General features: G+C 37.3%; 2 protein-coding genes across 2 annotated transcripts in view; one reads left to right on the top strand and one right to left on the bottom strand.

The window, feature by feature from the left end:
• Window positions 1–451, bottom strand: part of pdgfrb (platelet-derived growth factor receptor, beta polypeptide) — a 33,642-nt gene extending 33,191 nt beyond the window's left edge. Inside the window, 1 exon segment of the mRNA XM_032554238.1 lies at window positions 50–451. The gene's annotated coding sequence lies outside the window, so the exon portion shown is untranslated.
• A 7,372-nt stretch (window positions 452–7,823) lies between these two features.
• On the top strand, window positions 7,824–13,107 carry cdx1a (caudal type homeobox 1a). Its single transcript, XM_032554826.1, has 3 exons — window positions 7,824–8,287; window positions 9,807–9,955; window positions 12,321–13,107. Exons 1-3 carry the CDS (start codon window positions 7,951–7,953, stop codon window positions 12,510–12,512), a joined length of 678 nt encoding a protein of 225 aa, XP_032410717.1. The 5' UTR covers window positions 7,824–7,950; the 3' UTR covers window positions 12,513–13,107.
• The last annotated feature ends 2,928 nt before the right edge of the window (window positions 13,108–16,035 follow it).

Below are 16,035 nucleotides of genomic sequence, written 5' to 3'. Positions count from 1 at the left end.
CCAACATCTGCCATACAGGCTTGACCAACCGATAACAAACACATCTTACCTTCAGAGCGCTCCTGCAGACACGGTTGAGTCTTCCCTCTCTGACCCCCCTCCCAAAAAAAGGAAAAAAAAAAAGCCTGAGAGAAGAGTTCGCCAGCTGTAGTCCCTCCAGGGTCCGCTGCTTCAAATGTCCGGTTCTCTCAGATGTTCTGAGGTTTCTCTCTGCTGTCCCAGGAGTCTGTTGGGAGGAGGTACCGCTCTGAGAATGGCTGTTTGTTTAGTCAAATCACAGCAACATGGGGGTCTCTCTCTCTTTCTCTCTCTCTCTCCTCTCTCACTAAACAGCCTAACACTTTGAAAGAGTGGTGTAAGTATGAAAAAAAGAGAAAAAAGTTCCCACTGGAGACATGCAAGACACACTCTCCCTCCCTGACAGCCTCACAGAGAGCAGAGCAGAGGAGTTAGTGGTCCGGCCCTCAGTGAGCAGAGAGTGAGAGAGGAAGAGAGAGAGGTGGGAGGAGAGGAGAGAGAGAAAAGCAACAGAGGCAAGTTTTACGAAAATGAAAGAAGAGGCAGACAAAACTTCAAAAACACAGATCAGGTTCTGCTTGTTGTTCTTAGGTAGCAGCTCGGAGGTCCCCTGAGCCAGAGCGATTTGTTTATGAATGGAGAGGCGAGCCTGCTGGAGGTGAACTGAGACAGTCTCTACTGGCAACGGCCGATCTGGACTGCGTCTAACCCTGCCATAAAACAACAAACACAATGAAAAGGAAAGAGGACGAAGAGTGAGAGGTTGTGGCAGAGAAGAAGTGGAAAAAAAGGTTATTTGGCAGAGCTCTTGGTGCCCTACTATGGAAACAAACAGTTGTGTCAGTTTCTCAGGAACAGGAGAGTGTTTATATAAGTACACAGCCAGCATGAGGTGTAGAAGCCAGTAAACACAACCTGATTTCAGCTTCTTACTATTTTTCTTAGTAATTGTCTTTCATTAATTACATAAACTATCACAGCACCTTGCTCTGCTCTCATACTCTTTTGTTTTTTTCTCCGTACCCTTTCATCCTCTCCTCTCTTGCTCACAACACGTCCTAAATATTGGCTCTCCTCCTAATTTCATCCTTTCCCAGGGCAGGAGGGGCTTGGACCCCACTCTTGATGAAGGCTTTCTTTCCTATAACAAGCAGGCAGAGTGAGGGGAGGAGGGAACAGGGCTAAATTGGACAGTAACATGTTGTCCTCTAATTGTGAGGGTAAATCTAAAAGCCCTGTTAGATGTAATTAGAGAACTCCAGTTATTTGATAGAAGGGGAGAAACACCACACAGGGCAGATCACCATCTAATTTTACTCGTGTAATTAACACACCTTGTTAAAACAGCTGCCCCTGAGCTACAGCCAAATTCTGGAATATCTTTGATATTATAAAGTAAGAGTTGAAATAACTAAAAAAAATATGCCGGTGAGCTACAGCTTGGAACACATATTTTCTACTTGACGAACTGTATGATAAAAAAGATAGAAGTCTAGCAAAAAACACCTATATTTCAAGACGTCATTGCTCATCCATCCATCCATCCATCCATCCATCCATCCATCGTTATTTATTTTGCATCTACAATTTTAAAGTGAGCTGCAAAAAAATGCATTTGATTGTGGAATCTTCATATGAGAAATCTATAGGAAGCCTGCAAACAGGACGCAGAACTGTCACTTATTTGAATTTCATTATTATATATAATTTTAGCCTGCAGTTACCATGGAGTACAGTTGGGAAGACACAAAGGGTTCATCTATCGCTCTATATTTGGCCGTAGTGCTGAGTGCGGCCTGTAACAAGCTGGACCTCCAAATATTCTGCCAAAACAATGCTGAGTCTATCTGACTGAGTAAAGGGTGTGTCCTCTCACTGCTCAGCCCATCTGATGCTACAAATCAGCTCGAAGACTGTTTACTGTTTATTTGGTATCTGGTTAATTAAGTTTAGGTGATGTTTCTGAGAGGCAACAGGCAGGATGAAGGGAGTAAGGAGGAAGGAGCTGCAAGGTGCCCATGCTGAAGCCTGAACCTGTAACAAATCCTCTGACTGATGGAGATAGATGATAATGATGGATGGAAAACTGTTTCATTGGGAGTCCCATCAATTTTAGTTTATGCTGGTAAAAATTTTAAACAAACAATGACATGGAAATTAAAACCGGAAAATGAGACATGACAATTGGACACATTCTGAAAACAAAAATGAAACACAACACTTTCTGCATGTGAGTGACAAAATTAAGACTTTGCTTCTTGACATTTTTACTATAGTTTTAGTGTTTAGTTCCTGGAATCTGATCATTACAGTCCTTCTAGTTTAGATATTAGCAGAACTGATATGCATTATTTAACAACTCTTTACTTAGTTAAATAAGCAGGATGGTAGTTCAAAAATACTTAATTTCAAGTAAAATACCTATATATAAATCAGCTTCAGTATGCAGGATTATTATCAGTAATCTGCAAAATCTTCTTCTCTAACTGAAGTATGCAAATTTAAATCTTTAGTTTTATATTACTACTAACAGAACAAACATCTGTGGCCAAGAATAGGTTTAGTTTTAAAGATGCTTTTCTTTCATTTTAACATTCTGCACTTACAGTAGTTCAGTTAATGCTTCCTTTTGTAACCAAACTCTCTGTCAGGAATCTTGCTGTTTGCTTCTCTGCGGTTTGTGTTGTTTCTGAAGCGCTAGGTCTCCACTGGAGGGCGCAGTGGGACCGGAACTGACCTTATTTCTTCTTCTACGCTTCAGTCACTTAAGGCTTGTGATGAAGACAAAACTATTCAGTGTGCTTCTTTACCGCGCATCATTACCTTCTTCCGAGACGATAACCTTTAGATCAAATTTCCATAGCTGGGCAACCTCATCTTTCTCACCCTCCATGAAACCTGTTCCTGCAACAAATCCACCTCTGCTCCACCATTGCTGTCCACATCTCCGCCTCCACACAGACCTCTCCACCTGAATTCATTCTCCCTGTTGTCCTTCCTTTGTGTCATTAAGCTCATTTTACAGTCTTCATTATTAAATAGGGGGTTACTTTTGTGTGAGCCAGGGTTTAAGCACTCCCGAATGTCCACCATGTGAGAATCCATGATTTCTCAAACATATATAAAAGAATCAAAGCAACACTCCAGGTATGATTTTGATGAGGGAGTAATATTTACATTTACATAATCTCCCCATCCCTCAGTACATTTTTCTTATTTTGGACAGTCTGTTTGAATCAAACTGTGAAGAAGACTATCGCATAGCCCAGTGTTTCTCAGTTCCCGTCCTCACTGCCCTACTATCTCTTTTGCAGATCACCTGATTCAAATGATTGCATGATCTCTTTTGCATGCCCTCTAGTACTGCAAAAGCTTGTTAATCACTCACTTATTCAAGTCAGGTGTGCAGCATAAGGGAAACACCTAAAACATGCAGGGCAGTGGTCCCTGAGAACCAGGATTGAGAACCACAGGCTTCGCCACATGGTCCGCTCGCTCCACTAAGTGAGCCACCCAGCGTCTCCGTGTGTAGGGTTCTAAAGTTATCAGCATATACTGGAATGAAAATGTGACATTTTACACAAATTTTAACTCTAAGACATCTGAAATGATCAGACCTTTCTTGTAAGTTTTCAAATGTCAAAATGGGTTCGAAGCCTGTAGCACTAAACCTAGAGCCTAAAAACTAATTGTATTCGCAGGTGTCACATGCAGTAGAAACACAATATAAATCTTAGTCCAAAGTCGTTATTGCAAGTATTTCCTCTCCCCGCACTCTGCTCTTCTCAACATTTTATCTCATGCTGTATTTTACAGCCATATGGTTAACAGAAAACATGCTTGGTCAGACTCCATACAGGGCCTTGAAAAGTATTTATACTCAAACATTTCCACATTTTTGTCACATAACCATGCATTTCAGTTTATGGCCAACATGGAGAACTGTGTTTAATTGGGATTATAGAAGGAAGAGGAAAAAATGGTTTTCAAAAATGTTTACCAATAAAAATCTGAAAACTGTAGTGTGCATTAGGTTCCCTCTGCCAAAAGCTATTTGGCATTGACAGAAAGGATGGATGTTTTTAATTGGTGAAACTCACATATTCAATGCTGCTATTTAACCTATGAATGCACTTTTGATACAAATCTAACATCAAGTAAAAAAAAAAAAAAAACAGGTTTGCAATGGAATATGATTTATTACCAAGACAAGTTATAACAACAAAGAAAAAAAAAAAGTCAACCAAGCACAAATTTCCTGAATTTTTATGTAATGTATTTTAGGAACTTTGTTACGTACATGATGAAACCACCTCTGTTTGACAAAACAAACAGAAATCCAGAAACTAATTCTACTGTGACAGAGTGTTGAAATATCTTACACTGTTTGGATACTGTAAACCTCTGTCCATAATATCGTTTCAATCAGATTGTGGGTTAGAGCACCACTTAGAGGAAGACTATGGAGAATTAAGAGCCAGGACTCTGACGGCAGATCTCTGTCTCACACATGTGAGCTCAGAAGTGAACAGAAGTCTGTCATTAGTTCTCCCTCAGTGACCTTTAATGAGAAAAACTATGCTCAACCTACACTGTTTAAACAGAACCTCTATACATGGACCATGGACGTGAAGTAAACACTAATTTAAGTAAGCAGAGAGTGTTCCTGCAACCCACCTCTGCTCTTCGTTTACAGGAAACATCAGAAGCCATTTAGGTGGAGTCTGGATATTAAAAGCTTGAGATTTTAGTAGAAGTTTCAGGATAGGAAAGGTCAGAATGGATATACTTCTCAGTGTGCATTAGCATATTCCTTAGTGTATTCTTTAAGAGGTTAAACCACATTCAACTATTTTCAGGACAGTTGGTTTTTCTGGGCACCAACCTTTAATGTATTTCCAGCTTTTGATGGTATGTTTTTGATGTTTATATTGCACTTAATGCTTGGGTCAGCAGCATTACCGCCTCCATTAACATAACAACGGTTCTTGTTAACAGATTGGACATTAATGTTTTCTCCAAGAAAATGCCATGAATCTTTTATGAATGTTTGCTACATTCAAATGTATGTAGGCTCCAAGTATAAACTATTAAGAAATGCTTTCTGCAGAGTAGAATGATGGCAGCTGAATGCAGAAAAATATAAAGAAAGCAGCAGGTGATATGCAGTGCATGAAAAAAGTTTGTTTGGTCTTGCTAAAAAATAATTCATCTCAACCTGGTCCTGGATATTTATTGCTTTCTTTTTGCTGCCCTCTGGTGGATATTTTTATTCCAACTTTCCTGATTGAATTTCAGCAGCTTGACACAGATTAGTCATTAGGACAACGAAAACATAGTAATTACAAATAGTAAACAGAGAAAAAGAAACATAAGCTGGTTTCTAAAACCCCCCTTAAACACACCATCTTTTTTAGGTACCAATCATGAGACAGATAACAGAGATCCAGTTCCTGTATCTACACACAGTAACACTACATAGACTCACCCATCCGCACAAATAGACAAGATATAACAAAAAAATACATGAATAAATAATACTAATACTACTACTAATAATAAAGTAAAATTAAGACAGAAAAAAATATAATAAGAAGAATATATAAATAAGGACATAAGTACAGAACTAAATAGAGACAAAGAGGCCTACAGATAGTCTAGTTTGATTCTGTCTCTACTTTTAAGCAGGACATGGATTGAACGACAAATTCAAATTTTAATTAAAATGTGTCCTTTTTTACTTACTAAAAGTAAAAAAGGACAAATTTTTTACTTTTAATAAGTAAAAAAGTAAATAAATAAAGTCTTTTAATTTTTTTACTAAATCAAAAGACTCTTAAGTCTTTTAATTTGAATGGAAACAGATTTTAAGCATAATTTTATTCCATTAAATTCAATAGTATGTAGAATCCACCCTAAATACCATAATTTAATCTTTGCACATTTCGAATTCTCTCCAGTAGTGATGATATATATATATATATATATATATATATATATATAGCCTATTTTTTAAAATCACAATACTTTACTGTAATAAATGTGTAAATATGGAAAGATAAGAAAAAAAAAACATATTTATGGACAAACAATCAGATATTTCAGAGCAGCGGTTGCTTTTGGGTAAAGACCAATTGTGGATCTTTTAATTACTGTAAATAAACAACTTCAACCGTAGTGGATGACTTTATCTTGTAATGTGGTAAAGTATGTTCATGGATTAAGGAGATAGTGAATGCTGACATCTCACATATGTTAGCAGTTTGAACTGAAAACCTTTTATTACTTCCTGCTTTCATTTTGTCTGGTTCTGATCCTCCATAGGGGATCCTTCATTAATAAACCAAAGTAACTATTAGGAGCCTCCTGCAGATAGATATGATTTAATGGAGTCACATACCATATTCCTAGGGAGCACTGTAATTCAAAAATTACTTTATCTCGATTGTCAATCCAAGTATGAAACGTCCCTCAGTATGGCACCATTCCACACCTGAAAAATTTGGTCATCCAACAATACAAACCACAACATTTTATAAAATTCTGAAGGGAAAATGTAAAAGAAGAATTAACAATAAAGATAATATCATTATTTATTTACATTTTAACCCCTTATCTGTCACTCTGAAAACACATAAATGTTATTCAGAGGGTCCATGAGGACGACTGTGTCATCAAGACAGTTTTAAGATACAAACGGCATGTCAATTCTTTTATATTCTTTTCAGTAATGAATAGACAAATCATAATCAGCATCAATCAAATGCTTCTTAGAATTGCAGAGCTTCTTATATTTTTTTTCAGTCAGTAGAAACATGTCTGTAAAATTAAAGGATTCACTTAAATCTAAATCTACCTGCTGGGTGAATCATTTTGGGCCAATCTGTAAATATGGTTTTTCTTTCTTACTCTGCTGAATGAAAGAACCTGGAAGCAAAGTTAAACATTGCTGAAAACATAACATTCAAGCCAATGCTGGCCATCTTTTATGTGATGTGAAAAGATATTTTTGAAGTTTATAGTTACACAACTATAACAACGATAAAATCTATGTTTTATTTGCCTACAAAGATCTCTCTGGCCTTACAACTACCATTTTTAACGCCCTCATTCCTTGTAACAAATGTCCTCAACAGTCTGCAACATGCTGTGCTGACAAATTTATTTTCAGGCTTCCTCTTTTTTTCTCCTCACTTCTCCTAAATTTTACCTTTCCAAGACAGTGCAACTTAATTTAGAAACTGTCTTGGAACCTTAAAAGTGCAGTTGCACCAAAGGAAAATAAAGGAATAAATTAGATTAAACCAATTTGCCATGATGACATAGAAGACTTATGTGTATATTCTGATAAACATGTCAGCTGTAATTATGGAGTGTGGGTGAAGTGTTTTCAAGAAAAGGGTGCCGATTTTAAAAGCGCCTCAGAAAACCAGGAAAAAATGGAATGACTCATTTGTGGGGAACATTTTGATGGATAAGGAAAAAAGGAAAGATTTCCAATAATTCCTCTTAAATGCTTGGTTTGAATGTGTAAAATAAGGCCTTGGGTGTAAGAAAGTGAACTGCACAGGAATTAAATGAAGCTTTCCCTCCCCTGACCCTGATCTGATCCACTTTGATTTACAATCACAGTTAAAATCACGAGTTTTTTCCTCAGATACTCCTTATCTAAGGGATCTTACGGGACATGGCAGGTAGGTTATGGCCATTGTCCTGGCGTCGCCTGAACACTTAGGTGAGTCTCAGGTAAACCGTGACGTCATTCCGATACTTTTGACCTCCTTGGCAGTAAATCCATAAAGGTGTGTATCCTCACCGCTCAGTTATAGCCCCGGACTAAAGCCTGCTGGATACAAACACAGCAGCCGAACATGCGCCTGGAGGCCTGATTCACCTGAGATCCGACCCCTCCTGTCGAGCGAGGACTCCGGCATGTACCCCAACTCCCAGCCGGTGAGGCACCCGGCTCAGACGCTGTCCCTGCACAGCCAGTACCTTCCGCCTGCTTATGATTTTCCAGGCTACCACCACGCCGTTTCGGGGATCGCCGACCCGTCGACGACCACCTGGAACCCCGTTTACACCCCACGGGAGGAATACCCATTCAGCTTCCCCAGCCCCAGCGCGGGGCAGTCGAACTACATCTCCCCGGAATACAACATCGCCCCCTCAGCCGCTGGAGGAGGAGGGTCTCTCACCCCTTACATCTCCCAGGACCCCTTCAGCTCCAGGAGGAGACCACCTGAGCCCATCAGACAGCCTTTTTCAGGTAGAGCTTTATTCATTCTCAACATGATATTAAAGGAGAAACCATCTCTATTTTAATAGTCTAATATTCCTACATTAACACGTTCTGAAGAAACACTTGCCTCTCTCTCTGACATACACGCAATCTGACGCAGTTTAAACATGTGTTCTGTTATCTTGCAGCTTATCAGACGCCCTAAATGTCAGCCTATTAGTACAACAGGAAAGGCATCATCTTGATAAACTTTTCAGTCACTACGCAGTGCAGCAACATAAGAAGCAACAGTTTAGCAGAGGGCATAGGCAACTACTGCATGCTTTTTCTTTCCTCAGACAGCAACATTATCCACTGTGAGTTAAGTCAGTCTGAGGACACATGCATTCATTCACACTGTTCGGCTGTCCCTTCTGGCAGCACGCTTTCAAGTGTCAGTGCAAAGCTAACAGTAAGGGCCATGAAGTCTGCACAGCTACCACTCCCCACCCTCTCTGTCCACTGGGTGTGTCCAACACATTGACAAATCACCCGCAGGATGGCAGAGGAAGTCAAACTACACTTCCACCGAGCAAGCGTTCAGACTTTACCTTTATCTCCCTTTGTGGGTGCGTACATGGATCTGCCTCAATCGATGCCCTCGCATGCTCAAAATTTTCTAATCAATAACTCTTGAGTACGTGAACATTTGAATGAATGAATGGCTGCCTGTGAAAACACCAATCCAAACAGAAGTCACAGAGATAAGGAGAAGCAGCAAGGCGACGCATAGAGGAGTCTTTACATTAGTTAGTATTAGCATGATTAATAGAGCTGATGAGGATTTAAGTGGCGCCTGACCTGAAAGTTGGCTCCAGACATGTTTGGCCACTTCTGTCACCACGTGTGACTCATTGACACATAGTTTCCTGTTGCTTTACAAGTATGGCTAACACAGCTTCATAACCCTGCAAGGGACGTTGTAGAAAGAGAAACACTTTAGTGGGGCAATGCAAAACTTTTGGAAGTTTCTGTAAAGTTTTTCTGCAAGACTCCAACAGCAAGAAGCTTCACCAGCAGCATGTGGCCAATGCATCCATGACCAGAAACATATAATCTGTTATAACAGAAGTCTGTCCACTTCTTACAGATCCTTGTTTTTTCAATGGTTCTTGTTCGTTTGAGAATCATGCAAATACCATGATGTTCAGATGAATGGAACAAGTGTGAAAAATTAAATACCAAACCATATTTGCAGCAACAGAAATGCGGGAAACCTTTGTGTTCTCTTGCAAACTTTTACAAAAGTGCAGTTGCACAACAGTTTTTGGTTAAATAATTTTAATATGCAAGTGAATACTTAACATAAGTTTGGAGCTCAGTAAGGAATATCCCTCTAAGTCTTTGCAGGATCTTGCAAAAAAAGTAGCTCTAGATCCCAAAGAACTCTACCAAGAAACAGTATCAAAAGTAATTTTTGAGAAATCACTAAAACACTTTTCTTTTCACTTTAATCTCTCTTGCTTTCAACAGTGTCTATATTTTTCTAAACTTTTGTGCTATTCAGTTGGAAAGACTCGGACAAAGGACAAGTACAGGGTGGTGTACACAGACCACCAGCGGCTGGAGCTGGAGAAGGAGTTTCAGAGCACCCGCTACATCACCATGAGGAGGAAGTCCGACTTGTCAATGGCTCTAGGACTCTCCGAGAGACAGGTGCGGATAAGGAGGTGACACATTAAACAGCAGCAAATCACAACCAAACACAAAGAACAAACTAAGATCTAGGCAGTTTTTGCAACTCGGTGTCATTAAAGGCCTTTTAAATTATATATTTTTTCAGACATACAGTATTTTAAGACTGTAGTTTTAATAGTAACAGAGTTGTGTCATCTCAGCTTGTCTGTGCCAAATTATCTATAAAAAAGTGGTAAACGTGGCTACAAAAATTGATCTACATATGTATGTAAATATTTTTGCAAAAATGTACAAAAAAATGTACAAAAATAGTTTGTACATTTGTAGTTTTGAAGGCAACAGTGATTCAGAACCAGTATACACAGTTCTTGCAGCATGCTTTTTTTTGTGTGCAATTAATAAGATATTTGCTAATAAATGACAATATTATGCATGTTTTGCAACAATCAATTTGCCCTGACAGGAAGATACAAACATATCAGACAGGATTCCTAACAACTTATCTAATAATATCTCTAGTCGTGCAAGTAAAGAAGAAGCTGTTTCAAATTTTGACAGAATGAATGGCTGCCTGTGAAAACACCCAAAAACTTGTGACTTATTTCACAAGTCCTTCATTTCTTGCACAGTGTGGTTAAGCAATAATCTACAGAGTGACAAGAGTGCCCCCGTGTTCAGGTTTTTTAAATAGGTAGGTAGCTGTCACTAATATTTAAATGTTGAAGATTAAATTGTAATTCTCAGATAGATTACAGTACACAAGGTGCAACTTTATTTTTGAATTGTTTGTGTTTTCTTTCTGTTGCAGTTAAATGTGAAACTAGTACACAACAAAACTGAGTACATTAGAATACAGATACGTTTGTAACCATGTTTAGATGTCCAATGCTTGAAAATCCCCATAAACTGTGAGTGTTTTGTGGCCAAATGCATCAGTAGCAATAACAGTGCACAGCTCACTCTTGCTTTTTAATGCAGCTCGTATTAATGTGTCTTTCTGCCTGCTCATTTATTTAGCCGAACCCACAGCTTTGTGTAATACTGGCAAAACCCAAAGTAATTCTTAGGAAACTCAACATTGCTAAACTTAGCCACAAGTCAACAGGGTGGGGTAAGCTGCTTCAACCACAGAGTTAAACTCACACAAGTGTTCACATCCTTTGAACTTCTCCACATTTTGCCACATCATGACAGATGTTCATGTATTTTATTGGGATTTTATGTGACAGTGAAACAAAGAGTACTGTGTATTCCTAAAGTGAAAGGATAACGATACTGTAAATAGTTTTCAATTAGAAACAAATCCCAAAAGTGAAATCCATCCATCCATCCAAAAAATAAGTCATTTCTTTTTTCCATATAGTTTTAAGAAAGGTTAGGTTATGAAACCATTGAAAAGTTCAGATAAGATAATATCCTGTGCAGACCACACAGCATGATGTGGAGATGATTTTCTTCAACAATGTCAACAAATCTGGATCTAATGGAAAAATAAACATAAAGGAGTAATGGAAGAACATCTTAAAGGCTGCAAACTCTTGGGACTGGGATGGATGATCACCTTTCAGCAGGACAACGATCCCTAAATTTCAATCCGGAGGTACAATTGGATGGCATAGACTATGTGTTAGAATGACATAGTCACAGTTACTCTTGGCTCGTTACTTCTAATATGATAATATTGTTTTGAAACTATTTTCAAGCAATATATTGCTATGGCATAAGAATGCAAGAACACATTTTCAAAGATCAGTGCAGCTTAAATTCTAATGAACATATAAAACTGGAACTACAATACATTTAAAATAATCAAAATAAATAAATAAAAGAATAGAAACAACAAATAGAATTAATTATCAAATCTCTGTAAACAAACTTGTCCTTAAAAAAAAGAGCTAGTTGAGAACAATGCACCAGATTGAAGACTTTGGTCATCCAGATTTTGGTACAAAGAAAGAAAATTAAAAAAAAAGATAAATCATGCATATGGAAATTATTGAGCTTATTTTAATTCATCATGCGATTAACTAATTTATTGCTCATTGCGACAGGCCTAGTCAAAAGACTCACATCTGCCACACTTCTGAGATATTCATTTATAAAACTTGACAATTATACACCACTTTGTGTTGGCTCTGTCCCAAAAATCCAAATAAAATACGACGAGGTTGGTGCTGGTAAGGTGACAATTTACATGATTACCGATGGAAAGCTGTCTGCGTAACAGTTTGAGATGACTAACTGATGCTACCAAAATAGCATTGTGGAAACATAGCTGAAAGCAAAACAGGACGTGTTGTCATATGGCATTTGCGGCCTTCTATAAGAGATATTTTTATAAAAACATAAAGTAAAGTTTTCTTCTACTGTTTGCATTTATCAGGTGAAGATCTGGTTTCAAAACAGACGTGCAAAAGAAAGAAAGATCAACAGGAAGAAGCTGCAACATTCCCAGCAAGCCTCCACAACGACTCCCACCCCACCTGTTCTCAGTGCCCTCACTGAGGCCCATGTTACCTCCAGCCCCGGCGCTAGCACCAGCATGCTGTCGGACATAAAAACAGAGGAGTACTAGCTGGATTCCTGATCTGAGACAGCGAGCGTGTCCGGAATGTAAATAGTATTTTGTTTTGATGAGTTCAACACAGAGTGATTAATCGTTCATATCGCTGATGCCTCAAATAAATTTTTTACAATGTGAAGCTACACTGTAAAACCTTAAAAATCATTCACATTTTGTACAAGTATGGACTATTGTCAGATCAACACATTATCTATTGTCAATTTTAGAGTCTATATAATGCTGTGAAAAAATATTTGCCCCCTTACAATTTTCTGCTGGGTTTTTATTTGTTTTTCTTACCGGAAAATCAAACACATTTTAATTCAGACAAAGGGAACACGAGTTAATATAAACATTTATTTCATTTATTTTAAAATAATGTTTTCACTTGTAAAGGAGAAAAAAAACTATGCAAAACAGCCTGCCCTTATGTGAGAAACATGACCCAATATGTTTTACCTCTGAGGAGATTTAAAACAAATAAAGTTATTGACATTCATCATATCTGAAAGTAGTATCATGTTTAAAGTATTTTTTTTTTAAGTTTTGTGACTCCATCAAACCACAGTGAGTGCCTACAATGCCTCGTCCAGACTGTCAAAAAAAAAAACCCCACAAAACAACAGCTTAGCCACTAGACCAAACTGCATTATATCAGATTAGAGTCCACAATTCAAAAATAATTAAGTGTCTGAGGATAAATTTGAGGATAAATCTGACTTAAAAGTGATTTTTTTTTTAATGAATGCCCCCATACACCTTGCACGACATTTACATACCATTTAAGAAAGTATTACCGTAACAGTTGTTGCCACCAATAGGTTTTCTGATGATTTGAAAAGTTGTTTTTTTTTCCTTGACAAATGTATTCATCATTTTAATATATCTGGTTATCTTTGGCTGGTGATCTGACACATTTAAGTGAGACAAGAAAGCAAAATTAGTGCAATTTTGTACTATAAAATATGTCATTCCATCACTGTATGGAATGACATGTGCTTCTCAGTCAAGAAACACTAAAACAACATTTTCACATGTTCTGTTTGAAGGAACAGAAATAATGAAGTTTGTTGGTTTAAGCTTGGCCTAATGTTAACTTTATGCTGCATTAAAATGTGCCTTGTGGTCAATTTTTATCAGACTTACGGAAACTGCTTACTGCTTTTTTGCATGCATGGGCATGCAACTGAAGTACAAAAATAACTAACTTAGACTTTTAGAGAAGTAATGCTTGGTTTATAGGAAACCGAAAGAGCAGAGCAGAAGGGAACTTAAAGAAAGAAGAAAAAAGAAGTTAAAGTCGGCAGCTGTGAACAAACATTTTAAGTTTCATATAATGTTAGCTTGAAGTACAGCAGCGATGAATTGATGTGAAAATTGTTGTATTTAATAATTCATTTATATTTAGTCCTTTTAGCCAACATAGCAAATGCTCTAAGGACGCGAGGGTGTAGCTTATAAAACATTAGCTCAAGGAATGAGAAATTCAGATGAGATTTTAGCCACATCCTGACAGACTGACTGCTCAACCACATGCCACGTGACAGATAGTCATTGTGGCTCTAAACACAGACATTGAGCTGTGCCACAAATTTGAATTTTTAAAATAAATAATGTGCTGTAAGCCTCAAATAAACCTAATGCATTAAAGTATACTTTCATGAAAGTATCACTTGAGTTTGAGTCGTCTATGTTGTGGCAAAAGCGGAAGATCAAGTGTAAAGTTGAGTCATGCACCGACAACAGTCATGCTATATTTATGGAAATACAAATCTTATCTTCATGCATGCTATATGGACCCCTTATGTAAGTTTGAAATTACTAACCTCAAAATGTTTCATTTTAGGATAGACCAGGCTAATACGGTTGGCTAGAAATAAGTTATGATGTCCTAACAAAATGGTAGAACAACACAGAAGCTGACTTTGACTTTGACTCATTTTTATGTGACGTTTCTGTAAAATAAAGTTTGAGACTTGCAAAAAAAAGTACCAGCAGCATAATGCGGCATAAAGTCTAGTACAAAGCTTAGTGTTAAGTTATACTGGCACCATGATATAAATTCATCACCAAACCAAGCATGAAGTTAATCAGATGACATCTTGTTAACCTTTTCTTTCTTTGGTCAATTTGTAGACTAACTTTTATCTTCAAATGGAAAACTGACTTACTTGAGGCCCAAAAATTGGCACTGGACTTTGTTTTATAGTGGGCTAACTTTGGCATTGCAAGGCAACATCACATGAGCGTGCCATGACGATCATAATCTCTTGACATTTATTGGAATTAAATGTTTAATTGTCTCTGTTTGAAAGTCTAGCATTTTGCTGTTTTCAAAGAACCCCAATAACTGGTTCTGTGTTTTAAGAGGAAAGAGAGGAACTGACTGAGCCGCATGAAGAGATCTTAGATTGTAGTTTAAGGAGAATGCAAATGGCTTCGATCATAAATGTACTTTATGGCCCTGTATGTCAGCTGAATGATTGTTAACCTTTAACCTCAAACCATAAAACTTAACATATCCTGTTGCTGATTAAACAGACAGAAAGTGAAAGCCAAACTTCTAAAGTAAAATCTGACCAAAAGATCAAAGTATCACTAAAAATCAACAACTGTGGAACAATCTTTTTATACCTGCCTGTTTTGATTATTTATTTTTTTACTTTCTGAGATGTAATAAAAGCTCAATGATATAAGCACATATATTAGTATCATTCATAATAGTTTTAGAAAACAATAATCTCAGAAATTAGCTTTGAATATAGCTGAGTTCCAGCTTGTTCATAGATTTGCTAAAAATCTATGACATACAATGAATATTGTATGTTATTAAAGTTTGTTGAATATTTTCTTTTCTTTAAGGACTCAAAATGATAATCTGTTTTATAATACTTCAATGTATCATATTTAAATTCAATGTGATATAGACCAAAATAAAGCGGGGGATTTTTGTGAAGAGGAAAGTGACTTTATAAAACTTTTCTGCAAATAGAAATCTGAAATTAGTTGTGTGTGCTTGCAGTTTGTGTTTGAAAGTCAACGCAGCCACTTTAATGTCTGTTTTTAACAGCCATGGATAGAAAGTTTTCTAAGTTCTTTGTAATTAAAGCTCAAGTTCAGTCAGATTGGAGTAAAAACTAATGTCAACATAACTTTTTAAGTTTTACCACAGATCCTCAGTTGGATTTAGGTCTAGACTTTGACTGGGCCATTCTCACATATTTCTATGTCTCAGTAGGCTTATGTCTTTTCGATCTCCTAACAGATTTTCTTCAAGAATTGCCTCATATTTAGCTCAATCTAACTTCCTGTGATCTCTGACCAACTTCAATGTCCCTGCTAAAGAAACACATTTCCCACATCATGATGCTGTTGTACATCTGCAGCATTTTAAATGTAGACCAGCTGAATTTTGATCTAACTGGATCATATTTTCCCCGTGTCTCTGTGAGGAAAAACTACAATCAGTACATTTTCATGAATTTTGTTCAACAATAGCTTTCTTCCTGTCACTCTTCAGTTAAGAGCAAATATG

The sequence above is a fragment of the Xiphophorus hellerii genome, chromosome 23 (assembly GCF_003331165.1).
Source record: "Xiphophorus hellerii strain 12219 chromosome 23, Xiphophorus_hellerii-4.1, whole genome shotgun sequence".
In the NCBI taxonomy this organism is placed as follows: Eukaryota; Metazoa; Chordata; class Actinopteri; order Cyprinodontiformes; family Poeciliidae; genus Xiphophorus; species Xiphophorus hellerii.
This window is presented reverse-complemented; position numbering and strand designations above follow the sequence as displayed.